Source organism: Panthera pardus, unplaced genomic scaffold (assembly GCF_024362965.1).
Source record: "Panthera pardus isolate Hobbes unplaced genomic scaffold, ASM2436296v1 HiC_scaffold_11, whole genome shotgun sequence".
Taxonomy (NCBI): domain Eukaryota; kingdom Metazoa; phylum Chordata; class Mammalia; order Carnivora; family Felidae; genus Panthera; species Panthera pardus.
The window spans coordinates 7,200,406-7,227,347 of NW_026526666.1; the positions used below are offsets into that span (position 1 = coordinate 7,200,406).

Sequence of the window (26,942 nt, forward strand, 5' to 3'; positions counted from 1 at the left end):
AGGGGGGAGAGCAGGCGGCTTTGAACTGGCCCGTGGTTAGGTCAGAGCACCATGCAAAACCAGAGCAGGGCAAAAGGGAGCTCAGCGTGCAAGGGGGCGGTGACGGCTGGCTGGGAATCTAAGCGAGGTGACTGCACATCTACCCTCTCCCTTCCACCCCCGGACATACCTCAGAATGAAAGCAGGGGCTATTAAAAAAAGGGCAGGGGCACCTGGGTGGCTCAGTCGGTGAAGCGTCCGACCTCGGCTCAGGTCATGATCTCACAGTCTGTGAGTTCGAGCCCCGCGTCAGGCTCTGTGCTGACAGCTCGGAGCCTGGAGCCTGCTTCGGATTCTGTGTCTCCCTCTCTGTCTGCCCCTCCCCCTGCTTATGCTCTCTCTCTGCCTCAAAAATTAAAAAAAAAAAAATGACACAGGGCAACAGGTGTAGACTGGACTGCCCTTGACAAGTGGTGCTATGACAGGAGAGAGAAATGAAGGCCAGTACATACAAGGTCATGGACTGCCAGTCCGGTAGGATTAAAGGGCTGATGCGGGAGTACCGGAGGGGGTGGTGGGAAGAAACGGAAGGTGTGTTTATTGAACAGAATGCCTGGAATGGAGGGCGCGGAAGGTTTTTGGTGATCACAACTCAGACGGTCTAGTGTAGGGTGTGAACGTGGGAGGAAATGACCAAGCCACACAGAGGACACGATGACTCGGGAGGAGGGCAGGGGACTGAGACAGAAAGGTTTATCTTCACCAGGCTTTTCCACCCTGGCCACATAGGAGAAGTGGCGTGGAAGCATTTAAAAATTCCAAAGCCCAGACTGCATATACCCTCAGGCCAATTAAGACAGGACCCCTTGGGGGACTTAAGTATCAGGGTGTTTTTTTTTTTTTAACGTTTATTTATTTTTGACAAAGAGAGAGAAAGAGACAGAGACAGAGCATGAGTGGGGGAGGGGCAGAGAGAGGGAGACAGAATCCGAAGCAGGTTCCAGGCTCCGAGCTGTCAGCACAGACAGCGGGGCTCGAACTCACGGACCGCGAGATCATGACCTGAGCCGAAGTCGGACGCTTCACCGATTGAGCCACCCAGGCGTCCCAGGCATCAGGGTTTTTTGGAAGCTCCGCGGGTGTTTGCAATGTGCAGCCGAAGTGTGGGCCAGTGCTGTACGCAGAGAGAAGCTAGCAAGTCAGTAAGAGGACTGGAGGGTGTGGCCATGAAACAAAAGTGCCTCCCTTCCCAGAAGGAATGAGGACCAGGAGTCCAATGAAGGGGTGGCATGAGCTGATGAATAGGCCCTGCTGTAGAAGGTGCGTGGGGAGGAAACCCCTCTACTCAGGAGACCCCAGGGGAAACAGCGGCCTCAGGGGACAGAGCGAGGCTGGTCATGTTTCAGGTGGGAAAGAGAAAGGAATGTTCCAAGCTGAGCTTCAGGCAACAGGAGATCCCACGGAGTCTGAGAGGGGCCTGTTTGAGTTTGGGGGGGGGGGGCGTGTAGTACGGAGGGGGTGGCAACCAGTCAACTGAGGTGTGTCGAAGGGCATGTGGTACGTAACACCTCGGGCGCGAGGGGGACCTAGGAAGCCTGGGCTCCCTGCAGTGGAGGACTTGATGAGTCGGGCGTCCCAAGGCAGACAAAATTGCTTCCCCCAAGTTCTTGTCACCTCTCCCCAGAAACAATCTCTCTGAATGGATGACCGACGCCTCAGGGGCAGGTGCAGTGGCCCGTGGCTGCCCTTTCATCTGTGGCACCGCAAACGTGCCTGCATCCAGCAGGAACTCGCAGACACGAACCCACCCCAAACACCCCAGACCACCCAGCAGAGCAAGTGTCAAGGGCGGAGCCCCTCCACACTGCGGGCACCTACGAGATGAGCGTCTACCACCCACCCAGCCCCAGCTCTCTCCCCGGGACTGAGCCTCCTCGAGCATCAGCCTCTTGAAGGGGTTCACGCTGTTGATAAATGCAGTAGTCACTCGAGTTTGCATTCTCTGGGCTTCCTGGCGGCAAGGGAGCCTGCAGGTGGGCCGGGCACGTAAAAACGCGCAGTGGGATGACCCGGGCCCAAACGAGAAAACAGACCGTCCCTGAACAAGACTAACGCGCCTACCTTCCGATGCCCAAAATATGTTGACGGGTTTGGAGAAGACGTCCTTGCTCTTGACCCAGCTGTCGTTACGCTGTTTGGTCCATGCAGACACAGCACAGTAATAACTGCCTCGGTCTTCCTCTGTGGTCCTTTGGATTCGGAAACTGAACGTGTCCGTACGCTCCTTAGAAAAAATGAAGTCTCCGTCCTGGGCCCGCTGCTTGCTCCGGTCTCCGTACTTCAGCGTCCAGTCCCCGTTCATGACTGCAAGCAGCTCGCTGGCCACCAGGTCATCGCTGCGCCGGTTCACCCTGTAGTACCAGGACACCGTGAAACGGACGCTGGCCTGCAAGCTCTTCATGTCCACTATGCGGCACTCCAGCTCCGTGAGGTCGTCGGAAAACTCGGGGACCTTAGAAGCATTCAGGTACACCTGATAGTCTGGTTCTGAACGAGGGGGAGAGGGAGAGAGGTGGGGGGAAGGGACAGGATAAATAAAACCAGACAGCAACATACTAAGAATTAGCAAAAAGAACGAGACAAGCACTACTCCCGTCCTGACCGTCAAATGCCCATCCTACCGACCACAGGGAAGTCGGTCTTTGCCGACTCAGGAATCAAAGTCTTTGCGCTGGAGAGGAAGGATCTAGAAAGAGTCAGTTCCTGCAAAACTTGCACAACGTTGCCACCCGGGAAACCTCCCAAGGCCAGAAGCCAAATAAATGCCTGTAATCAGAGTCCTGACCTTTCCATAGGCTCGGGGGCTGTGTCAGTTACCCCAGCAGGTCGGTCTTTCGTGAGGGAGCCGAGAGGCTCAGTGCTCACGCTCTACCGAGGTTTTGCCTGGTAAAGCCAGCCTGCCAGGCTGTGCTGACAGAGCTCCAAAGCCCCCGCTGGAGCAGCACGGGAAAACCCCATCCCAGAGTACATTCCCGCACTCGAGGCCGATCCCCACCCTGGCCTGGTTCCTGCCACCCTTGGCCAGGCTCCAAAGGCAAGGCCCTCAGGTCACCATTCGCCCCGAAGATTCTCATCCTCACTTTCCTGGTCCTCTGACTTTTTTCCTCTCAATGTGTTCAGTAGTCAGTAGAGCCTCCCCACACGACACTGTCTTCGCTGCCCCACGTGACTCTCCCGCATAGTTCCCGCACACGGGAGAGCAGAGCAGGCTCTCTTGGGACCACGCCACTTCCCTGCCAGGTGCACGTTCTGCCGGGGGTGGGAGGGAAGCCAGCACCCTCCTGGCATCCCCTGACTGCCGTCACAGCCCTCTCACTTTTATTCTTCCCTCGTGTGAAAACCCTCCTTCCTCGGAGGTTCGCTGCACCCATCTCATCCATTTTTACCACTCCACGTTTCTGTCTCTGCTGTCCCCAAGGCCTTCCTCCACACTTGCCAAGGAACTGGCATTAGAACCTCTCTGTGGCCTTCCACCCCCTCCTCGGGTCATTTTCAACGATCTGAGGTTCTCCAGCCCCCGCACCGTGTCACACCACTGTGGTCACCTGCTGGCAGTGGCCGTCTCCTCCTGACTGCCCTGCAAACTTCCACTCATCCTTCACTGTAACCTCCTCTGTGTCCGCCTTCAGGGTCCCCAGAGTGTTGCACCCTTTCTCCCTGCTCCCATAAGCCGTGGAGGTACGCTTGTACAGCAGCGTCCCTGTTATTACCGTTGAAGATCTCATCCCCGAGTGCCAGATACACAGCCTTGTATGCAGCGGGCACTCAATCAATGTGTGCTGCCTGGCTTTTACAGAAAGTCACATTCTTCTCTTGTGGCATATGGTCCGCCAGGAGAAAACTAATTCTCCCTAAAGGGAACTTTCCATCTGCTACGGCGATCTTTATTCCCATCACCCCAAACAGTTTAGTTTTATTTAACGTTGCTTTTATTGATGACTCATTCAGATTATAAACTGCTGAGGTCAAGGAACTGTTCTGTGATTTACACCTCTAATAAAATGTGTAACATCATGACTTCTCCAAGAATGATTCAGTGGCCAGGAAATGGAAAGAACGCAAAATCCTAACGCCTTCAAATGGCATCTTCACAAGCATTTCATTGCAAGTGAGGGTAGGCCCTGTGGCATATATAGTTAAACCAAGGGGACCTGGCCCACCAACGGGAGCACGCCGTGCCGCAGGGTAGAGGTTACGGAAACAGCATGGGCTGCCAGAACGCCACGCTGCCTCCTCATCGGACAGGTGAATGTGCTAGAGTCACACAGCTGGGGTGTGTCCTGCCTCCTGGGCACAGGGCCGGCACCCCACGCTGCCTCGGCAATGACACCGCCTGTGGAATAAATACCACCCAAATGCCTTTACACCGTCCCGTGCCTAAGACCTTCCCAGATTACCCTACATCCCAGGCTTCAGACCCTTTCCTCCTGGCAGACTTTGCCAGAGCTACCTGAGCGCAGACAGGACAACCAGGTTCCTCTCGCGCGGCAAGGACAGCAGTGGACTGGCCGGGCACATGGCAAGATCGCACTGCTCTGTCAGGACTGACCTGGAGAGCCACACCAAGAGTGCTCGTGACACAGCAGTAGAAGCCACTGCCATGCACGGATCCCACCCCCATTACGAGCAGAACACGAAGACCCTTCATGTAGTTCCATGTTAACCAGAACAACAAACTGAGGCAGTAAAGGGCAGTGGTGAAGAGCCAGGGATCCGGAGGCAGACCGTTCGAATCCTGGCTTGGCCATCTACTTGCTGTGCACTTGGGCAGACTACTTAACCTCTCTGGTACCTCACCTATAAAAATAGAGATAGTAACAGTTACTGGCTCGCAATGCTGCTTGTGAGGACTAAGAGTTAAACTATACAGGCTGCACGCGGCTGGCTCTGTCGGTACAGCGTGTGACTCTTGATCTCAGGGTTGTAAGTTCGAGCCCCACGTTGGGTATAGAGATCACTTAAAAATAAGATGTTTTTTAAAAAAGGAGTTAAAATATACACAAAAGTGCTTACACTGGTGCCTGGCACGTGTGTGTATGCCTATGCACACACACATATACGTATATATACGGACACACGTGCATATTGGCGAACTCCATTCACCATTCCCAGCTCATATTTGAGGAAGCAGAGCTTTAAAGAGGTCAGTCACGTGCCCATACAGCTCCAAAGTGGGATCTGAACCCAGGGCCATATCCTTTCTAATGCCTTTCAAGGACAGCCTCGCTTCCCGGATAAACCACGTTCCGTCTTGGAAACTATTTTCTCACTCCCACTGACTGGCACAATGACCTGTAGCATCACGGGATGTTGTGCCTGGCAACGACACTGGTATGGCACCATCACCAGGAATCTCACCCACAGAGGCAGCTCCCCACCACGTGCCGTCACCTAAGCCTGGATGACCAGCACCATCCAAATGGCCGAGAAGCAAGCTGTCGGATTTTTCTTCTGTTTCCTTAGCAGTCACCAGCTCTTAAAAATAAGCCCTTCAAGGGGCACCTGGGGGGCTCAGTTGGTTAAGCGTCTGACTTCGGCTCAGGTCATGATCACACGGTTCGTGGGTTCAAGCCTCGCGTCGGGCTCTGTGCTGACAGCTCGGAGCCTGGAGCCTGCTTCGGATTCTGTGTCTCCCTCTTTCTCTCTGCCCTTCCCATTCATGCTCTCTTTCTCTCAAAAATAAACAAACTTAAAAAAATTTTTTTTTTAATTTTTTTAAATTAATGTTTTTAATGCTTGTTTATTTTTGAGAGAGAGACAGAGCATAAGTGGGGGAGAAGCAGAGAGAGAGGCAGACACAGAATCCAAAGCAGGCTCCAGGCTCCGAGCTGTCAGCACAGAGCCCGACGTGGGGGTTTGAACCCACGAACCGTGAGATCATGACCTGAGTTGAAGTCGGACGCCTAACTGACTGAGCACCCAGGCACCCCCCACCCCAAAAATATTTTTTTAAATAAGCCCTCAGTCCTTGCTGGTTTACTTTCTTTCCCTGAGCATACTCCTCCAGAGGCATGCTGAAAATAAAGCTATTAAAATTACCATGAAAGACGGATGGTAGAGAAGCAGTGACATCTGTGGTCAGACCACAAGGCACCCCCACAGCTCATTCCCTGGATACTGGAATCCAGCTGCTCCCCTGGGTTCCTCCTTAGGCTCAGACCCGAACACCAGCACAGAGCTGGCTTCTAGGCATCTCAGGTGGGTGTGTCTGTGGCATGGCCAGCGTACCACATTTGTACCATCACCTCGCTCCCCACCTGCCTCTGCCAATGCACACGCACACAAACACACACGCAAATATATAATACACACACATGCATGCAGGCACACACATGCACAAGCACATTCATACATGCATGCACACACATACGCACATTCATATATGCACACATGCTCACATATACAAGCACATTCATATGCTCACACAAAGCACACATTCATACATTACACACACACGTACACATTCGTACGCATACGTACACACACTCATACATGCATGGACACACATACGCAAACACGCATTCATACACATACACACTCGTACACACATGCACACATACATAAGCACACATTCACACACACTTGTACACATGCATGCACACGTATGTAAGCACACATTCATACACATACTCGTACACACACATGCACACATACGTAAGCACACATTCATACACACACGCACTCCTACACACACACACGCACACACATACATAAGCACATGTTCATACACATACACACTCATACACACACGCATGCACACACATAAGCACACGTTCATACACATGCACACTCATACACACACGCACGCACACACATACGCAAGCACACGTTCACAAACACATGCACACTCATACACACTCGCACATACGCGCGCGCACACACAGCTGACTCCCGCTCCAGACTCGGCCAGCTCCTCCTCCTAACTTCCCAATTACTGTTCCTGCTGCCACACCCACCATTCGCTCTCCAGGTCACCTCTGCTCAAGGCGTGTGCCGTGTCCAACTCTCCACTCTGAGGGGCCCTAAGCCTCACACTGCTCCCATTCCAGGACCTGCACACAGTAGGTCTCTGTAAGTATCTGTGAACAAAAGTGGGAGGCTCATGAACACCGCCCTCATCCCGGCCCTCTCTGCCTCTGGCCGAGACTATTATAAGTAATCAACCCACCTCCAGGCGGACACAGGTATCAGGTCATCTGTACCGTAAACTTCCCATGGCTTTCCTTCTCACCTCCAGGGTGATGGGCACACTCCCCAGCCTGGCACACGAGGCTCTCGTGAGTGTGAGTCTACCCCATTTATCTGGCCTCACCGCCTGCTGCCTTCTTATATCTATTCTACATTCCCCTGGGGTGACACCTCTCCTCATTCCCTGACCTCCTCCCACGCTTCCAGGCTTTCTACCTCCCTTCCTGCCACTCCCTCTGCCCCGGCACCTGCGACACCTGCTCGGTGGCTGTTGAAGAGACGACTGAACAGACTCCCCCGTTCCACTCCACACCCCACCCCCAAGTGAGTCAGTTTAAACCCGATGAATCCAAACACAGAGAAGGCAGAGCACAGCGGGGCTGCAGCATGTGAACATCTAGTTCAGCAGGACAGGAGATTCTCGTTGACTGGCTGGTCTCCTTCTCTGTTAAGACTAAATCTTAGGCCCCCCTACTGCAAAGACGAACAAAAACAAGTGGGTGCTCGGCTTGTGAACTTACAAGGCACAGGTTCCAGTGATTTAAAGGATGTTCAAAGGCCATGTGAACTACCCACCAGCCTTTCAGGCCGACTTTGGACTTGGACTCCTGGAGGAGGCATACACGGCCCCTCTATGTCAGAACAGCGGGAGTACAGGTGGGTTCTTCTTTCAGTTTTGTTTTGGCACACGGGTAGAAATTTTCCCTTTTTTGTTGTTTTGCGATTTTAAACCTTGTTTGTGGAGAACTGTGCCCGTTCTTCGAACTCCATCACACACATTTGTCTTCTGTATAGCCTTCTCTACTGACCAGAGAACGCCTACTTGGAATTCACCTGTCATACCTCTGCTTCTTGTTCAACAAACTTTCACAGAGACCCAACACCCACCAGGCTCCCTGCTCTCCAAGCCTTTTATCTGAACACTGCCTTGAACTTTGATTATTATCATAGGTATGTCTTATGGACCTTCTGTACGTCGCTTCCCAGGGCCAGAGACCAGCTACCTAATTCCTCCTTCTGTGCCAGGCATGTAGTGCCTTGTACGTAAATGATATTAAACCGTTTGCCGAATTGGAATATATTTAATATTTTGCATAAAAATGCTCGTTTGTGGCATAAGCATTTCACTACTGATTTATCCTGCTTGATCTCATCAAGAAATCAGCTAAGAATGCAATGGTGGTTATGTTTAAAAACCTGCTTATCAGTTAAGGATGCACACGAAAGTACTTAATGGCAAAATGACATGATGTCTGGGATATGCTTTAAATTCTACCAGAAAAAGTATGTGTGTCTGTCTGTCTGCGGGAGGGAAGAGAGACAAAATACAATTAGCAACCTACTGGCAATTACTGAAGCTGATGGTTCTTTCCGCTTCTGCGTGAGTTTTTTTTTACATTTATATTCCAAAAAGTTTTAAAAAATTAACAAACAACTCACCCACACTGTAAGCCCTTTCACAGAGTACAGAGACCAGACTAAGCATGACATCATCACTACTATTCTTAGAAACAAGGGTCTGCTCCCTAATCTGGCTCCACGAGGCTCTCTGCTCATATACACACCCCCACCCCCCCACCAAAGCTACAGTCTCTAATAGACTCCCCACCCCCTGCCCAAAGAAAGGCTTGGTTTTTTCAATATATGTCACTGAACTCCCTTGTTACAACTTTCAAACACAATGAGAAGCTGTCACAAGCCTTGGCTCATTTGATAAAGCAGGTAATTTGTGCCTACTGTGTGTAGGGCCTGCAGTGGACATTTTCACACAGATCACCTCCTTTCCTCGAACAGGAATTACACAACAATGGTATTATTATACTTGTTTTACAATGACAATCATAGCGGCCGGCATTTATTGAGGACTTTCCATATACCACACACTGTGCCATATACATTTCCTCGCGTTCTTGCTTAATCTTAACAACCTTTGAATATAGGTACTATTTCCACGTATGTTTCCTAAATAGAAAAAAAAAAAAAAAAAGCAAAACAAAACCCAGAGCCCAGAGGTGTGAAGTTGGAAGCCTCAGGTCTTGCACCGCACATGTGAGCAGGATCCTGGCCTGGCTCCCTGACCAGGACCGAAGTGCACAGCCTCCTTACATACCCGGTTGTGAACACTTTCTCAAGACCCACCAACATCCCAGAAGACGAGAGTGGTAATCACAGCCGAGGCACTAATCCCAAACTGTGTGCAACAGGGCCCAGCTCTAATACCCGCTCTGCAGCCTTGTTAACTTGGGACAGCTAATCAGATGGGCAGGCTGCACGCACGAGTTAGAGGGAACGGGAGAGGGCGTGCCCCCGTGTCTGCCGATGCCAGTTCTGTTGCCTCGCACTGGGAAGGTACTACGGGGGCAGCGAACCGGCTGGCTAATTGTCAGAGTGGCCGCTCTCGCCATCTGCGTAACAATTACTGCATATTCTCTGAGGTTTAAACAGTCTATAAAAACTCGTTGTTTGGGGGAGACCCCCTACCCCACCTTACAGGACCATGATTGGGAGGTTGTTTTCAGCATCAGCCACTTCAGAGAAGAAAGTAGCAACGTTTGGACGACCTCACTCAGTTTCCTCTCTCGCTTCATCCTCCTCACCGATCCCAGAGAAGGAAGAGTGAATTGCTGGGTTTGGGGGGAGCAGGGGCAGGAAAGGGGCTGGGCGTGGTCAGCTCGACCCCCTCTCCTCGGGAGCAGCTGCCTCTGGGACCCACATCCTTAGTCCCTCCATCCTCTGAGACACACTCCCACGTCTTACTTGGTTAAGGACTTGGTGCAGAAGAGTACGTTATATATTGACCCTCCCTTCCAATAAATCCTCGTTATCGCCGCCAAGAGGATGTCGAGAGGACTCGACCGCCGGTCACTGTGCTAAAAGCACTTCATAGGCAGCGTTCCACGGAAACCTAGAAAACCGAAGCCTCACAACCTTAGCAACGCACCCAAGATAACATGCCTAGAGAGTGGTGGAGCACATCCCCGCTCTCCAGCACCGGCCCACATGCTACTCTGCCTCCAGAGATAACCCCGGACAGACAGCTGATAACAGTCGCCCATAAGTTCTGCAGATCTGAATCTTATCTCCTGTGGACGGCCCAGAACTCTGAAGTCTCTACCAAGTACTTAGCAGATTAGCAGCTCCCTTTAAAGGAAAATAATTACCTTCCTCGCTGGCACACGGCTGGAAGAAGGGACAGTCCTCTGGTGGGGAAGAATGCAAATCAGGTTCTTGGGACTGAAAAGCCTGGCTCAGCTCTGCCTCCTCCTGTTCTTGTAGCCGAAACCCACGGAACGCCCTCCAATTAACACCGCAGAGGTCTGGTACTTTGGGCAGACAGCTCAACCATAAACTGATTAGGATCCAACTCGTGCCAAAGACTCATTTCAGGCATCTGACTGCAGAGAGAGGTGGCCTGCTGTGTAGATCAACCAACCCTTCCTCCAGAGCCTCTCGTTTTAGCCATATACCAAATTGGGTCAACACAAAGCAACGTTTGTCCTCCATAGTAACAGCTTCTTACAGAAACTCCTTCACACACTTAAGATTTACGCCCTCAGCTTTTATAGAGTGGATATGAGAAACATCCATTTAAACAATCACTCAGAGCCTTTCATAAAGGAACAGTTGAAAGCACCGTCCATTATGTTCTCTGATGCCCTTACATAAAAAAAAGCACATGATAAATTCAGTGCCAACAGAAAGTTTGGCTCTCTCTGTTTTCCTTCATCAGAGGTGAACTGTACAATCACATTTCTTCTTGCCCCGACTCTTCAAAACTTCAGAAGCAAATTCAGCACTCAAGTGGAGCTAACTAATGGATCCCAACCACCTTGCGATATCTATTCTTTGATTTGTTTCTCACCCCTTTTGATCTTGCTTTTATTTTTATATCTCCTGCTTTAAATCGGGCTTCATTTTGCAAGCCAACTTAAATCTTTTTTCTCTCCTTCAAAAGTAGGACACAAATCCTAAGTAAAAGAGGCTTTTTCTTACCCTCTACAAAACCATCACAGCCCTCCCGGCTGCTTCAAGTGCTCTTGGACTCACCAGACCCATGCATCTCTGTCTGGTTAACACAATGGCACGTACAAGACGAGAAGACCCCAATCAGCTTCGACTCCCTCCTCTGCTCAGTGCACTAACCCCAAGCCATCAGGACAAGAACGGCCCAGCTTTTAAAACTTTATGCTTTACAGTTTCAGGGGTAAAGCGGATTCCAAAAGCCCAGAATGTTTCTACATAAGATAATAATACTTGGGGGGGGGGCCTGGGTGGCTCAGCCAGTCAGGCGTCTGACTTTGGCTCAGGTCGTGATCTTGTGGTTCATGAGTTCGAGCCCCACGTCAGGCTCTGCCCTGATAGCTTGCAGCCTGGAGCCTGCTTCGGATTTTGTATCTCCCTCTCTCTCTGCCTCTCCCCTGCTCACACTCTTTCTCTCTCAAAAATAAACATAAAAAAAAAAAAAGATGACAATACTTGGAACAGACTTGACTCTGCGACATAATTCTCTATAAGCCATTCTAAACGTTTCTTTTGAAATAAAAGGAACAAGCACTCACCATTTGGTAGATTCTATTTTCCACACATGTCTGCAGTTATGTTTCCAAGCCTACATGCCCTTTTGGAATATGACCTTGCTACTCTCTCATTAAGAAATGGGGTCCCAGGGCGCCAGGGTGGCTCAGTCGGTTGAGCATCCGACTTCAGCTCAGGTCATGATCTCGCGGTTCATGAGTTCGAGCCCCGCGTCGGGCTCTGTGCTGACAGCTCGGAGCCTGGAGCCTGCTTCGGATTCTGTATCTCCCCCTCTCTCTGCCCCTCCCCTGCTCACACTGTCTCTGTCTCTCAAAAATGAATAAAAATGTTAAAAAAAAAAAAAAAAGAAATGGGGTCTCAGGGTGCCTGGGTGGCTCAGTTAGTCAAGCATCTGACTTTGGCTCAGGTCATGATCTCAGTTCGTAGGTTCGAGCCCTGCACTGGGCTCTGTGCTGACGGCTCAGAGCCTGGAGCCTGCTTCAGATTTTGTGTCTTCCTCTCTCTCTGCCCCTCCCCCGCTCACGTGAGCTCTGTCTCTGTCTCTCAAAAGTGAATAAATGTTAAAAAAAAATTTTTTTTTTAAAGAAATGAATGCTGGAGAGTCCTCCCCTAAATCCTAACCCTCAAAATCATAACCAAAATAAAAATCAGTGGTTTTCAGATGGGAATAGGGCAGTACCTCACTCATGAGGTTATCGTGGGGATCAAATATTTAATGCATGTAAAGCCCTTAGCTCAGTGCCCGGTGTACAGTAAGTGTTTGATAAACGGTAATTATTATTTTTAACGTGTCAAGTAGCAAAACGGAAAGTTCTGTGTAACACCTGCCTAGGGAAGCAACTTTGGCAAGATGCAGTTTTGTGACAACATTCCATAGTCACATAATGTAAAATGACCTACATAAACAGAGTCCTTGGCAGGTCGCCTGTCTTCCTATTTTTCTTGGACACCTCTCAGTCACCTCCAACAGCCCCCAAGGTGCATGCGGTAAGGTGTCCACATGCACGCACATACACGTCGAGTATCTAGAGATAATCATAGAGTGTCAGGCCAGGCCCATCCGTCTCTGGGCAGAGTCCAAAGGGGAGGTCCTGGAGAAAGGTCTGCTGCTGTACTCGTGCCCGACTCACCCCTGATAAGTGTCCCGGCAGCTGTAATGGAGTGAGTCACAGGCACAGGGAAGGAGGAGGTTTAAGAGGAAGAAAAAGAACACAGGCGGGGTCCCTACCACTTACACCCCCAGAAAGTTACCCTTCTGCACATATCTCTGTGCATTCTGGAAGCTGAACATGATTGCTGTCCTTGCAATTCTTGTTTTCCTATGCACATGCTTTAATACTCTCCATGTTTATCTATCCATTCAGCCAATGTTGCCCAAGTGCCCACCAAGTGCAGAGCGCCGCACAAGGTGTGGGCGTTCTGCGAACCTTCCATCGGTCAGGGTAAAGCACGCTGATGACTTTCCTGACAGTGGTGCCGGCGCTCTGCAGGCAAACAAACGGCTGGATCCTTGGGACAATAATGGAGCCTTTTCCCACCATTTAGTCTCTCTATTTCTTCTCACTCTCTGGAGGACACGGCCACCAACAAATCCTTTCCAGTTAAAAGAGCCCATTCCCTCCCGGAGCAACCCTCCTGCTTTCTGACAGTCCCTGCATCTCCCCCAGGCGACGCCGGGATCAGTGCACCAGCACTTCAGAGAGGCCCTCACACTGGATTGCAGGCGGCGCTTTCTAAAAAAAAAAAAACCCCACCAGAGCTGTGATTCTAAGTTGGAGAGGAGGGGGGACCAGGAGTCAGCGCTGGGATTTGACGCACCATACAATGCACCAAGGATCAGAGCCGGGAGACAGATTCAGCTCCAGAGATGAAAAATCTTCTTTCGGTGCTGACAACATCTGTTTTATTTTGAAGGTTGCTAAGGAGAGTTCTAGCTGGGCCAACATTGTTCCAGTTCAGTACTTCATAGGGAGACTCTCGCACAGGGCTCAGACGGCAGGAATAAAAGCTCGCCGGATAAACCCTGCTCCTTTTACTGTGCAGATATCAGAGAATCACTTTGCTACCAGGGATGATTAACACCCTGCCTGGTCTCGCTCTGAATCGGCCATACCTTCTGCTCACACTCTTATTCCTCGTCCCCTCCCTGCCCCCTCTGTTCCCCACTTGCTGGCTCCCCCTCTCTGCCGATAAATTAGGAAGAAACAGACAGTGATCGTGCCACTGACCCGGGAGACTTTTGACACTGAGACGAGGAAGAGCTAAGTGTGGGATGGGGGTCATGGTGGGAGGGCACTTAGCATCAGACAATGGAGGAAATGATTTCCTGGCCTTTACAGATCTGGTTTACCTACTAACAATCACAGCAGAGCCCAATGCCTGCATCAGGGCTCAGAACAGCCATGGGATGGCGGAGAGATCAAGCTCAAAAACAGAAGAGTCTGACAGTGGGCCCGTCCCCACCTGTCTAATGGTGCACCCCGATCTCCGCTCGTCCCCGATCCTGCTTAAGCTTCTCTGTAATTAATTATAAGAGAGGAACAAAAATGAGGAAAGTCAGCCCTGGGTGGGGGCAAGCGTGTAGGAAAACAAGGGCCGGGGGAGATGAGAATGGCAAAAAAACACGAGGGCACGACAATTTCACATACATGCGGAGTTGTTATAAAGTGAGGGTCAAGGTGGTCAACAGGTGAGAACGGCCCTGCTCCTCCAGCGGGAACTGGCAGCCGGTGAGAGGGCCCACCAGAAGAGCCTGGGGAGCAGGAAGACCCCTGCACTGAACTGGCAGCTGCAAATAAAATCATTTGGGGATTCCAGGGCATTCAGCGAAAAAAAAAATGCATTCCATTAACTGAAGGAATTCTCTTTCTGCTCTGGGCTTTAGGAAGGCACCAGCTCCTGCCAGTGAGCACCTCAGAGTATAGGAAAAGGAAAGGGAGAATGGCAGTGCTCTCGCTCCAACAAAGATCCATTTCAAAGAGCCCTTCGGAGGGGCCGACCCTGCAAATCTTGACAACAAAAGGAAACTATATCCTCTCAAATGAGGGCATTGAGACAACTGAGGCCACATTATCCAAACATTGCCCTTGCCTGCCAGATTCTATTTCAGCCTGCTTTGCCCCTCCTTCCCCCCACCTTGGGATCTAGCCAGGCTAAAGTATGCTGGTCCCGATGTAAAGAACGCCAAGATCACGCAAAAGGCACAGTGCTCTAACTCATCCGGATATCCCAGGGAAGGGAGGGAGCCAGCAAGGCTAAGAGCCACCCCGTCCCCCCCCCCCCCCCACCAGGCACTCACCTAGCCAGGTCACATCCACACTGGCTGGGGCAGACCTGGCCTCTGCCACCTTGTGCCAGCTCCTGTTGTGTCCGGGTGCCCAGAGTGCCACGTGGCAGAAATAGTAGCCGGAGTTTTCCTTGCTAACGTCTCGAACCAGTAAATGGTAGGAGCGTGCATCCACGTGACTCAGGGCCACGTGAGGAGAGCTGTGCACCAGGGAATCCCGGTCCAGCCGTGCCAGCACGGGGGCGCCAGGCCAAGTGCCATCAGGCGTCCTGCTGAAGTACCATGTCACCTCGGGTCGGACGTCGTCTGCTCGGTCGGTTGTGATGTTGCAGGTCAGGTCCAACCCCTTTCCTTCAGCCACAGACACATTCCTGGCCACAGCCACTCGCAGAACTTGAAAATGAAAAAAAAAAGAAACAAAACCCATCTAGATAAACAGGGTTATGTTTGCCCCTCCCTGCTTTAGATCCTTTTTTTAATTAATTAATTAATTAATTTATTTATTTAATGTTTATTTTGAGACCCAGAGTGCATGTGCAAGACAGGTAAGCGCAGAGAGAGGCGGGGAAGAGAGGATCCCAGCCAGACTCTGGCTGATGGCACAGAGTCCGATGTGTGGCCTGAACTCACAAACCATGAGATCATGACCTGAGCCGAAGTCAGATGCTCAACCGGCTGAGCCACCCATGTGCTCCTAGATCCTCCTCTCCTTTTATCTTATTTATGGCATTAAAGTCAGAAGGCTCTGTGCAATTGTAAGTGTGTGAGAAATATTTACTGAATAAATTAAGGAACTATAACTCGTTTCTTTTCATTCCATGAAAATACTAACAGCAGCAAACACTAATACACTTACTATGTGCCAGGCACTGTTCTGAGTGCCTTGTAAATATTAACCTTCAAAACAACCCTAGGAGGTAAGTACTAGCATTATCTCCCTTTTACTGACAAGGAAACCGAAGCACAGAGAAGTTAAGTGAGTTGCCCAAGGTCACACAGGCGACTGTTTGAAAAGAAGTCGGAACATCGCAAAACTACAATTATAGTTTCACCATGTGCATGATAAAACTTGGGTGCTTCTACAGAGAAAGGACAGCTCAGTTCTGACTGGCTGACGTAACTAGTTTGGGACTAGGGCCTTGGGGTTGGAGGCTGGCGGGCAGGAGGTAAGGGTGGAAACATCTTCTGGGCACAACAGGAGAAAATCCTAAACAGAAGGACCAGGAAAGTGAAACCAGACAATATGCCTTATGAGTCAAGTCTTCAAAATGCAATGTACTTAGAGCATCACATATTCCGTTAGGCACGCCCACCTTAAAGTCAAACATAAAGCATATATTCTAAAACTTTGCAAAACGCCATGACTTTTGACCTCCCCACACCACTGCCTTCTCGCATGAGTGTGGATGATTAAAAGTAGACTATATTTAGATGAAGCATTGAAGTATTTGGTGTCACAGTCTCAAGACAGATCTGGTTTCAGCATTCCCCTGTCAAAGCTTTTTACATGGAAACGTTTTACTTTATTCGAGCGTTGTTTGTTTTTGTTTTTTTTTTTTTAAAGAAGTTGAACATCTGTAATCAGAGTAGAAAAACATTCAATTCGTGGTAATGCTCTGGGAACAACTGCTTAAATGAGAAATAGCTAACGCCTCCCAGGGGGTTCAAGTGCAGGCGCAGTCCTGGTCTTCCAGCAAGACTGGCTCAGCGTCAGCTATCCTGAGGAAGCTCAGTAACAAAGGCTGGTGCCTAGTTCAGAAACGGCCCAACCCCAAAGCCCAGGCCCTCTGGAGTAGATGGTTTTCACAGGAGTATTTCCAGAGCCGACAACATTTCCGACAACCATTTCAGGCCACGTTCAAGACCTACCTTGACGAAGATGGAAAACGAAGTGGGTATAATAGTATAAAAGAGAACTGATAAGTCGAATTTTTCACCCTCCAAATTGTGCTTCCTCCTTCACCTCTTGAAAGGGGCCAAAAGTAATTTGAGGGCATCTTTTGAGAGGAGTCAGTATGGAAACTTCTGCTCTGAGCCTGTGCTGTGGTGAACAGCCCCACATATGATGCCTGTGGTCAGAGACCCTGGAATGCTGCTAGCGTCCCTCTGTGTGGCTGGAGGCAGGAGGCTCAGGAGAGAGCCACGTGAGGGAAGCAGGGGTAAATACACAGCTGTAGACTGCACATATGGAGAAAACGGATTCTTAGCTTTAGGAATATCGGCAGAAACGGCTCTTCAACTGAATAGTTCACTTTGTAATTTTCTCTCCGCAAGTTGCGAAATAGCTTGTCACATCACTAACCATTGTTCCCGTATGTTCTGGACTGGGGGGGGGGGGGGGGGGCGGGGGGGGGCTGGTTCACAGCTGGGAGACAGGAAAGTGCAGGCGAAAGAAAAAGGAGAATCATTTCTAAGGACTCGTAACGCAAGGGGATACCTCAGACAAAGCCTGTGGTGGTGAAGCTTTCTCGGGCTGGACAGAACTGAACCCATAAATCAGACACCAAGATGTGCATGAACCAGACCACTCCCAACATGGCGGGGAGGCGGGTATTGCCACATATATTACACAGCCCCACTGTTTAAGTGGCTTTGGGCTGTTTATCATAACAATGCAATAAGAATATTTAAGAAGGTAATTCTGGAGAGTGCAGGTGTTGACAAAAGAGAAAGGCCAGCACTCCAGTGTGGTGGCTCTCAACCTGGAGTCCAAGAAGGCAGTTTAGAAACTCTGTGACATGGATGGGAAAAAAATCTTGCCTTTGTGCACATGTGTGATCTCTCTCTTACTCTGAAGAAAAAAAAAAAAAAAAAAAAAGAAGCCACAGATATTTTCAAAGGATGTTGTAATTGTTGCACGTATCTTAAAATATCATTTGCATCCATTGCTACTTGGAAAGTACAGTAGTTACTAAGCCTGCCACTACAGATTATTTAATGAATGAATAAAGCACAATATTACTACATAACAAATTTGTCTTAAAATATTTTGGTAACTATTTTAATGTAATTGTTTTCCTTTGTCAGCTCAAATATGCGTTTTAGAAGTTAAAACACGTTAATTCTGAGAAAGCATCTGTGGACTGTCAAAAGACCGTCAAAGCGGCCCATGGCACAAAATGGTTACAAACCCCAGGCTCAGGTGACAGTCAGAGGCTAGTACATGCAGGCTCAGAGTTTTCAAGTCTCATACTAGCTATTATGGGTTCTGTGGCTTGTTTGAAATAACAAATACCTTTACAGTTGAGATTCCTGCACAAAAAGGTAACTTGTTGCAAAGCTGAAACTCCTAATCCTCTGCCCTGTGAGAACAGTTGTCTGATACAAGCCGAACATCCCAGCTTCTTAGGGCAGATTCCAGGCAGATCACCTCCTCAAAGGAAGGTGACCTGAGTCCATTTAGAAAGTGATTTCTGCGGCCAGTGGAACTAAGACTGACCGCGATGGGTAGCATCCTTCCTCGGCAAGAGCACCTCCCGCCTCACCTCACTAATGGCTGCGGTCACTCGGGAACCTCACTCAGGAACCTGCTTTTTTACCAAACCCAATTCCTGGGCAGTGGTATAAAGGCAGAGCAAAATGCTCAGGACCATGCAGTCTGCAGAGGAAAAATACTCCCCGTGTGCACGGTTTCCTGTTTTCCTTCCCGTCTGAGTTACAGAGTGGCCACACATTCGCATTTACACTGAGGAAATGAGTCTGTCTTCCCACCGTACAAAGCAGGGGGCGGCAGCAACAGATGTGAACACGTTAGATTCCCAGAAAACCAAGGACAGCCATCCATCCACAGCAAGGGCCACATCTTGAGATGGTCTCTTTACGCTGTCTTTGTCAAAGCTGGAGGTTCTACGGTGCCTGGAAACGTTCCTCAAACCCCTCTGACCCCAGGGCCCAGACAGGGCTGACCGCCTGGTAGGTTCTCCATTAATGCCTGTTGGATGCTGAGTCAACAACAGCTTGTTTTTCTCTCGTACCTGTCTTTTCATGGCTTTTCCTAAATGTCTCTTGTATTTTCTTACTTCTCCAGTAGGAATAGGAAAGTGTTGGCTTTTTTTTTTTTTTTTTTTTTTTTTTTTTTTTAAACAAAGGCTACTTCACAGATGAGAGGACTCAGAACTTCTTGCACGGAGACCCCAGGGCCAGATGCTTGCTCCTGGGGTGTGTGTCATACATGGAATGAGAAGAGGCCCAGCCCTAGAGAAGTCTCACCTAGCAGGGCACGGCCCATCTGAGGGGACCCAGAGGACCCAAGATAGACGAGAGGTCTGCGCATGAGACAGACACACATCCCCACCAGCTGTGCAGAATGGAGGATTCAGAAATTCAGGAAACACCCGAGCAAGATAAAGCCAAAACACGATAAAGGGAGCAGGGTGGGGACAGCTCGGCCCCAAAGCCCCTCGGAACACCAGGTCGGACCTCACTTTGACACTTAAAGGGACTTAAGCTTTCAGTCAACAGACTGTCTTAGTATTTTCTGCAACCTGCAGCGTCCCCTGAGTATGAATCCAGACAGGAAGCAGCTGTAAAGCCACACTACAGGCACACGGCACAACACCAATGCGCCTTTCCCCAGCTGTCACCACCACCTACTCCCCCATCCCCTCAAAGCCAGGGCGCAGGTGACCTGTCAGCAAAGGACAGGACTCCCTCCCGCCTGTTTCTTTCCCCGGCACCGGCCAGAACACAGGCCAGGGTGTCAACCGGATAAGTCCCAGGAGCTCACCTGTCGGCTGGATCAGCACGGTGGCCACGTCCACGGCTTTCTCCTGAATCTCCTGCCAGCTGCCCTGCTCTCCGATCCACTCGCTGACCACGCACCTGTAGGAGCCCTGGTCGGCGGCCAGGGCACGGGCCACGGACAGGCGGTAGCCGTCGGCGCCCACGGTGTCCAGGCGCACGTCTCCCACGCGGTAGCGCTGCTCGTAGCCGGGCCCCGGGCGGAAGCGGCCCTCGTGGGTCAGGGCCAGCACGCTCCGCCGGGCCGTGCCCCGCTGCAGCTCCCACAGCAGCGCCAGGTGCGTGTGCAGCGGCGACGCCGTGGAGGCCGAGCAGCGCAGCTCGAACGGCTCGCCCAGGCGCAGGCTCAGGCCCGGCTCGGGCGGCGCACCGGCATCCACCTGCAGGGCATCGGCCAACACTGCGGGAGGAAGGAGAGGCGTCAGTCGCGCCGCGCCCCCCGCCCCTGCAGGCACCAGCCCCTTCTAGGGCTTTCTGGCCCCAGGGGGAGCGGCCCTGCGCCCCTGCCCTGTTTAATGACCACGTGGGAACACTCCCCATTTTAATTTGTGCGTAAGGCAAAAAAAAAAAGAAGAAAAAGAAAAAAAAAAAGAAAAAGGAAGGAAAAAAGAAAAAAAAGGAAAAAGAAAAAAAGGAAAAGAAAAAAAGAAAAGAAAAAAGAAAAGGCACTAAGAAGACTCCCCCCCCCCCCCCCCCCCCCCCCCGAGCTGGATGGAAAACACTCCCTTTTGGGAGTTGTGCCCTGGGGATGCGTTTCTGCCACCCTTGAACAAGTTGCTTTACTACCCTGTGCCTCAGTTTCCTCATCTCTAAACAGGGGTGAACAACTGGACCCATCTCAGGGAGTTGAGGGAGTTGAAGGAGTGATAAGGGAAGGTACCTGGCACTCGGCAAAGCTGGAAGATAACTAGCTGTTACTGTCAAACACTCCTCTGTTCGGGCACAGGGCTGCAATAGGGAGCCTGAAGAATCTCCTAGCAGATAAAGTAGCATGATGGGAAGACGGCAAAAGCATGGCATGAGCTGCCTGTGCCCTGAGGCCCAGGAAATGCCTAAGAATAACCAGGGTGAGCAGAAAGTTTCTGCAGGATAGGAACCCTTTAAGGAAACCTGAAGCCTCAGCTATTTACTCTATTAGGGCCATTTGCAAAAAGGCTGCCTCTTTACAGAGTCTAGAATAAGGGGCCAGAAATCAAGAAAGTGTTGGTGAGTGCACGTTAGGAAGGGAAGTGATAACCGAGGTAACCAGAAAAGTGGCCTCTACCAGGGGGCAAGGACAATCTCCCAGGCTGGTCTACAAGCTGGATAAAAGAATCCTCAAACACCCCTATTCATGATCTCTTCCATTTTTCTCGACATTCCACACCGAGAAAGGAATTCAGCATCCTTAAGATAAAACTACATCTTTAGAAAGACCTATCCTAAAGACCATCTCTACTGCACAATGAATGACCTTCTAGTATATACATCAGTCTGTGAGTCTGGTTCACATGACTCAGTTCCCGTGGCCAGTTATCTGTTAGCACACAGCCACAAAGCCGAGGGCCACACAGACCCTGGACCGTGCCGGGCAGGCACCGGAAGCACCACCTGGGGAGCCAGCCAGTCTCTTTTGTGACCGTTTATCTATCTCCTTTCCTCACCCAAGGAAAGCCTCTCCTTGCTTCTTCCTTCCAAAGACTGGAGAAGAAACAGGAAACCACTGGGGGAACAGGGTGGGGGAAATTCTCCGGCTGCCCCCTACTCCTCAACATGAGAATTACAGGGGACATAAGCGTGCATCTGACCTAATAGAGGTAGAGCGTGTTTGTGACTAAAAGCAACACATTACTGAACTGCAATCAAGAATGTCTCATGGGACTTTTTTCTAAAAAACATCTTTAGGATTTTCTGTTAGAATAAGGAAGAGGTGACGGAAGAGGCAGATTTGATGTGTCAATACCTACATAATGCATGTGGCTGTTTTATTCCCTCACGATGGTTGAACGGGGTGGGGGGCAGGGGAACAGCAGGTGAGACATGGCAGAGTTCTGCGCATGATTACGGAGGGAACAGATACTTGGGTCTGCCCTCTTTTTTTAGATCATTGTGTACATCTTCTACTTGCACAATCGTTACCTACAGTCCCTGCTCTAATATAAATGCTTTATGGCGGGGCGCCTGGGTGGCTCAGTCAGTTCAGCGTCCGACTGGGGCTCAGGTCAGGATCTCACGGTTCATCAATTTGAGCCCCTCATCAGTCTCCCTGCTGTCAGCCGGCTTCGCATCCTCTGTGCCCCTCTCTCTGCCCCTCCTCTGCTCATGCACTCTCGCTCTCTCTCTCTCTCAAAAATAAACAAACTTAAAAAAATACATAAATAAATACTTTTTTGGAACAAGGCAGGGTACAAATAAATGCATAATTAAGTAATAACGATAATAATGTTTCTATTTTGCTGGCCCCAAATGAAAATAGTTTGTTCTTGCTTATTTACTAATTAGCTGAGAGAATTTTAGGCAAGTAATTAACCTATGCTCTTCTACTTCCTCATGTGTAAATTAGGCAAATATCCTGCCTGGTCTTCTTCATTGGGTTCAGAGAATCAAAGGTGGGAATAAATCTAATAGGACTTGGGAAATGGAAAACAAGCAAACAAACAAAACCAAACCCCAAACATTCCAGGTACGTAAGGTATGATTCTCCGCAGAGAGGCCAGTAAGCTAGCGGGGTCCGTTGTAAGCTAGCAGTGACCACGTCGTCCTGTCTCTACAGAGAACCCACACAAATTCTAGAGTGGGCACTGAGATCATGAAGGGCACGAAGAAGGGCATAAGCTTGGAAGTATGTGATAGTCTCATGAGAGTGAACGTTATCATGACCGTCACCTTCTCATTGCAAATCTGCTAATCACCTTGTGCTCGGAGCCTTTAAGGGGAGCACCGTTTCACAGAGGAGAAGTGGAGCCATGTAGCATGCCCACGGCCACACGGCTGTCCAGCCAGTCATTGGAGTGAGTGCGGGCAGCCTGGCCCAGACCTGGGCCCTGCCACCACGCCAGCCAAGGATGGGTCAGAATCACAGTGAAGAGAAAGGACCCTCCCAGGTGACCCTGCCTACCCTCTGCTGTTAAGCAGGTAAGGTGCTTCTTTCTGTCCATTGGACGGAGGGAGCAGAGCCCCAGAGGAGTCTCCTTTCTTGGCAAAGTCACCCCCAGCCGAGTGGCCGGGGAAGGTCTGGCCCCTGACGCGATGCCCCCCCCCCCCCCCCAGAGGCTATACCTTTAACCTGCACTATATCCTCATAGTTGCCCTGGACGGTGGCGTCAGTGCTGGGGGTGGAACACTTGTAGTGGCCCTGGTCCGAGGGCTGGACATTCTTGATGTGGAGCTCCACGCCATCGTTGGCGGTCCGCCGCAGCAGGATCTCGCCCCTCTGCAGGCGCTCCCGGTACGGCTGGGCCGGAAAGCCCGCCTCCCAGGTGCTGGCCAGCTCCACGAAGCTGCTGCCCGAAGACGAGAAGCTCCAGTCGAAGTTCTGCTCGCTGGGGCCGTCATAGTCACTCACGTTGCAGGGGATGACCAGCTCGGTGCCCACCACCCGCACCAGGCTCCCCGAGGGGACTCTCACCACACGCCCTCGACACAGAGCTGCAATGACAAGAGAGGACGGGCGGGCGTTGAGTCGTGGAAGGTCATCCCAGGATAAATGGGTCAAAACCCCGTTGGGTGTTCCTGCTCACAGGCTTGTGGCAAAAATGTGACATGTGGCCAGCTGGGAAAAATGAGGCGCTGCCTCGATCTGAGAAGGTTAAGCCCATCCCTAGAACCCCGAGCCAGGAATACAACCCTCAAGTGCGTGCCTCTCACACAACAGTTTCCTAGGATTGGCGGGGAAGAAGACAAGTATTAAAAGTAGGCTAACCGTAAACCTGAATGGCTTCTTCCCTCCCGTTACTATTTAACATACCATTGTCACTCAGCGTGATGCAGAAATATTTTAGGGTTGGTGCGAAAGAAAAGGACACAGCTAATCAAGTATTTACATTTCTGCCCACCCTGGATCAACCCTCATCCCTGGAGACCATTCCCTAGGGCTCCTGAGACCTGATTTACACTGATGGATGCCAATCCCGAAACCCGAGAGCAGCCTGCTGATAAAAAGATTTAACTCCGGTTATCTGACATTGCCTATAAATTAATATTAAAATATGACGACTCCACCAAGTATTAATTTTCTATTTTCTGGCTCATTTCCTTCTCTCTACTCTTCACCCTGATCTAAATTCAGAATGAGGATAGGGAAACACAAAGGGAGACAGCGCCTTGTCTGGCTGGTTGCTGGGCGTTGTTAGGAACGCGGCAGCTTGCCGAGTTCAGAGGACAAAGCCAAGAGTTTACTGGTGTTCCCTGCCCTGAGAGCACATACGTCCCAGGCCTCTGATAGGGCCCCGGGGACCGCACCTATGTGGCCTTTAAGATGTCATCTTTCCCATGAACTTGAGGGTGATTTTGTGGTACATTTACGACCTGTGTACAGCATTTCAACTTGGACCAAATGAACTTGTCTGGCTCCTGCCTGATGTGCCAGTTTTATGAACAAACTGGTATAGCACTAAGGCAAAGGGGAAGCCATGGGCTCTGATATCCAGGAGGTCTAAGTTTGGGTATTCATATACCTTGTACTAGGATGAGTGCACATTCACTAGATTTCTCGAAATTAACTCTTTTTCTTTCTTCAGTATTAACGTCAGCCATGGCTAGGTCAAAAGCAACATCACTCAAAAATCACAAGAATTAAAAAAAAAAATACTCCTTGTTTAAAAAAAAAAACTGAACAAAATCAACACTATACTAACAATTATAATGGAAAGACAAGAGGGGCGCCTGGGTGGCTCGGTTAGGCGTCCGACTTCGGCTCAGGTCATGACCTCAGGGTTTGCGAGTTCGAGCCCCGCCATCAGGCTCTGTGCGGACAGCTCGGAGCCCGGAGCCTGCTTCAGATTCTGTCTGTCTCTGTCTCTGTCTCTCTCTCCCTCTGCCCCTCCCCTGCTTGCGCTCTCTCTTTCTCTCTCAAAACTAAATAAACATGAAAAAAAAATTTTTTAAAAAGCAAGTATGAAGTGATTAGAAGGACTGGAAAGAGCTCATTCCCAATACAAAGAAATTAGATTTTTATAAGGGAATCAGTTATGTCTTATACAGAAATCACATACAAAATTGAGTAATTTCCCTAGAAAGTTTAGTTGTAAGAACAACTACCACACCAGATTTGCCCTCAAATACACTCTGATAGGAGTATACACTCTGAAGGAAACCGAAGAGACTGACCTCTCTTAGCTCTGGCTGCCTCAACTTTAAAATGGGGAAAGAAGGATTTACTGAATTTGTGAAACGGAAAATGCCTGGCTGAGAGTCTGCCGTGTAATAAGAGCTCAATAAAAAGGGAACTTCTGTTATGTATTTTCAATTTTGTATTTCTATCATTTGTTAAGGGTTGAATTACAATCCCCACCCAATACCCCTATGGTGAAGACCAAGCCCACAGTATCTCAACGGGTGACCATACTTGGGAATGGGGTCACCGCAGAGGTTATCAGTTGTTATTAGACATCATCGGTTGAGGTCATACGAGAACAGAGCAGGACCCTAACCCTATGACTGGTATCCTTAAAGAGAGGGAAGCCTCTCTTTATGCACAGACGTGTATAAAGGGAAGACACCACGTGAAAATGAGGGCAGAGACGGGAGGTGAGGTGTTTACAAGCCAAGGAACACCAAAGGTTGCCCACAAACCACCGGAAGCGGGCAGGGAGGCCTGGAGAAGACTCTCCCTCATCCTCCGAAGGAATCGACCCCGCTGGCATGCGGTCTGCTAGTCTCCAGAGCTGTGAGAGAGCACCTGCCTGCTGTTGGAAGCCCCCAGGTAGTGGTTCTTTGTTACAGCAGCCCGAGCAGACGGATACACCATTGTTGCTCGCTCTCCAATGATTCACTTCATGGTTTTCAAAGTCTGAGTTGCCATTCGGTGGTTGTGAAACGAATTTGTAGTGGCTGTGACCAGCATGTGTGTGTGTGTCTTAATACAACGCAACCGAAGAGGAAATATTAGAGTCCACTGCATTTAGTACGGAATAAATACTGTTGCATTCAACGTTAAGTACACAAAGGTGTGTGTGTACCAGATGATGATGAAAATTATATATCTTAATTTGTATTGGGGTAAAAAAAAGAAAAACAAGTTGAACACTTTTTAAAATCCATCTCTTATTTTCTGCACCCATTACCATTTCCTTGAAGGGGGGGGAAGGAAGCATCCCTACAACAGAAATAGTGATAAGGTTAGTGTGTGCTCTATGCAGGGGGCTGTCTGTCAGCCTACCGGGGGGCAGGTCTGGACTGCTGCCCCGTTCAAAGAAAAGATGCCACACCCTAAAACACTCTCCTTAAAAATAGAGTTATTGGTGCTAATAACTCGGAACTGCGGGTCACGTGTCTTCCTGCAGACAACAGGACTGTCATATTGTTACGGAACAGCACTCAAACATGCTGCTGCTTTCTTCCTAGGACAACCCGGTGCTTACAGGATGTGGCCCATGACCTCACATCTACTGCTTCTGGCAAACACACAGCATATAGCCTTCCTGCTGTCCAGCATTCCTCAAGTGCTCCTCAGATCGGGCTGACTCTGGTGGAAACCAGGTCAATCAGAATCATTCTGGCTCACTTTTGCGGAAGCCAATCAGAAACTTTCAGTTCCCTTGGAATCAGGGTACTATAGAGATGATTTTCAAAAAGAAAGAGTCCAATGGGGGGTGGGATGGAGGGGAAAGTGGGTGATGGGCATTGAGGAGGGCACCTGTTGGGATGAGCACTGGGTGTTGTATGGAAACCAATTTGACAATAAATTTCATATTAAAAAAAAAAAAAAGAAAGAAAGAAAGCGTCCAAGATGGTTGTGTAGGAAGATCCTGAACTCACTTCCTCCCAAGGACATATGCAATCTACAGCTATGTAGGGATCACTTCCCTTTGAAAAAGATCTGAAAACTAGATGAACTGTGTCCACACAACAGAAGACAAAAGGACTACACTGAGATGGGTGGGAGAATTAGGAACACTGTCGCACCAAAACAACCACCCCCCCACTGCAGGAACATCTCGGCAGACAGGCATTT

General features: G+C 49.9%; 1 protein-coding gene across 1 annotated transcript in view; it reads right to left on the reverse strand.

Moving 5' to 3' along the window:
• The window catches only part of PTGFRN (prostaglandin F2 receptor inhibitor), a 79,004-nt gene that overhangs the window by 19,147 nt on the left and 32,915 nt on the right, over positions 1–26,942 (reverse strand). Inside the window, exons 2-5 of the mRNA XM_053890743.1 lie at positions 23,048–23,416; positions 19,776–20,189; positions 15,062–15,442; positions 2,101–2,526 (exon numbers count right to left, since the gene is read on the reverse strand). Of these exons, the coding sequence (XP_053746718.1) occupies positions 2,101–2,526; positions 15,062–15,442; positions 19,776–20,189; positions 23,048–23,416 (1,590 nt within the window). The remainder of the gene's footprint in view (positions 1–2,100; positions 2,527–15,061; positions 15,443–19,775; positions 20,190–23,047; positions 23,417–26,942) is intronic.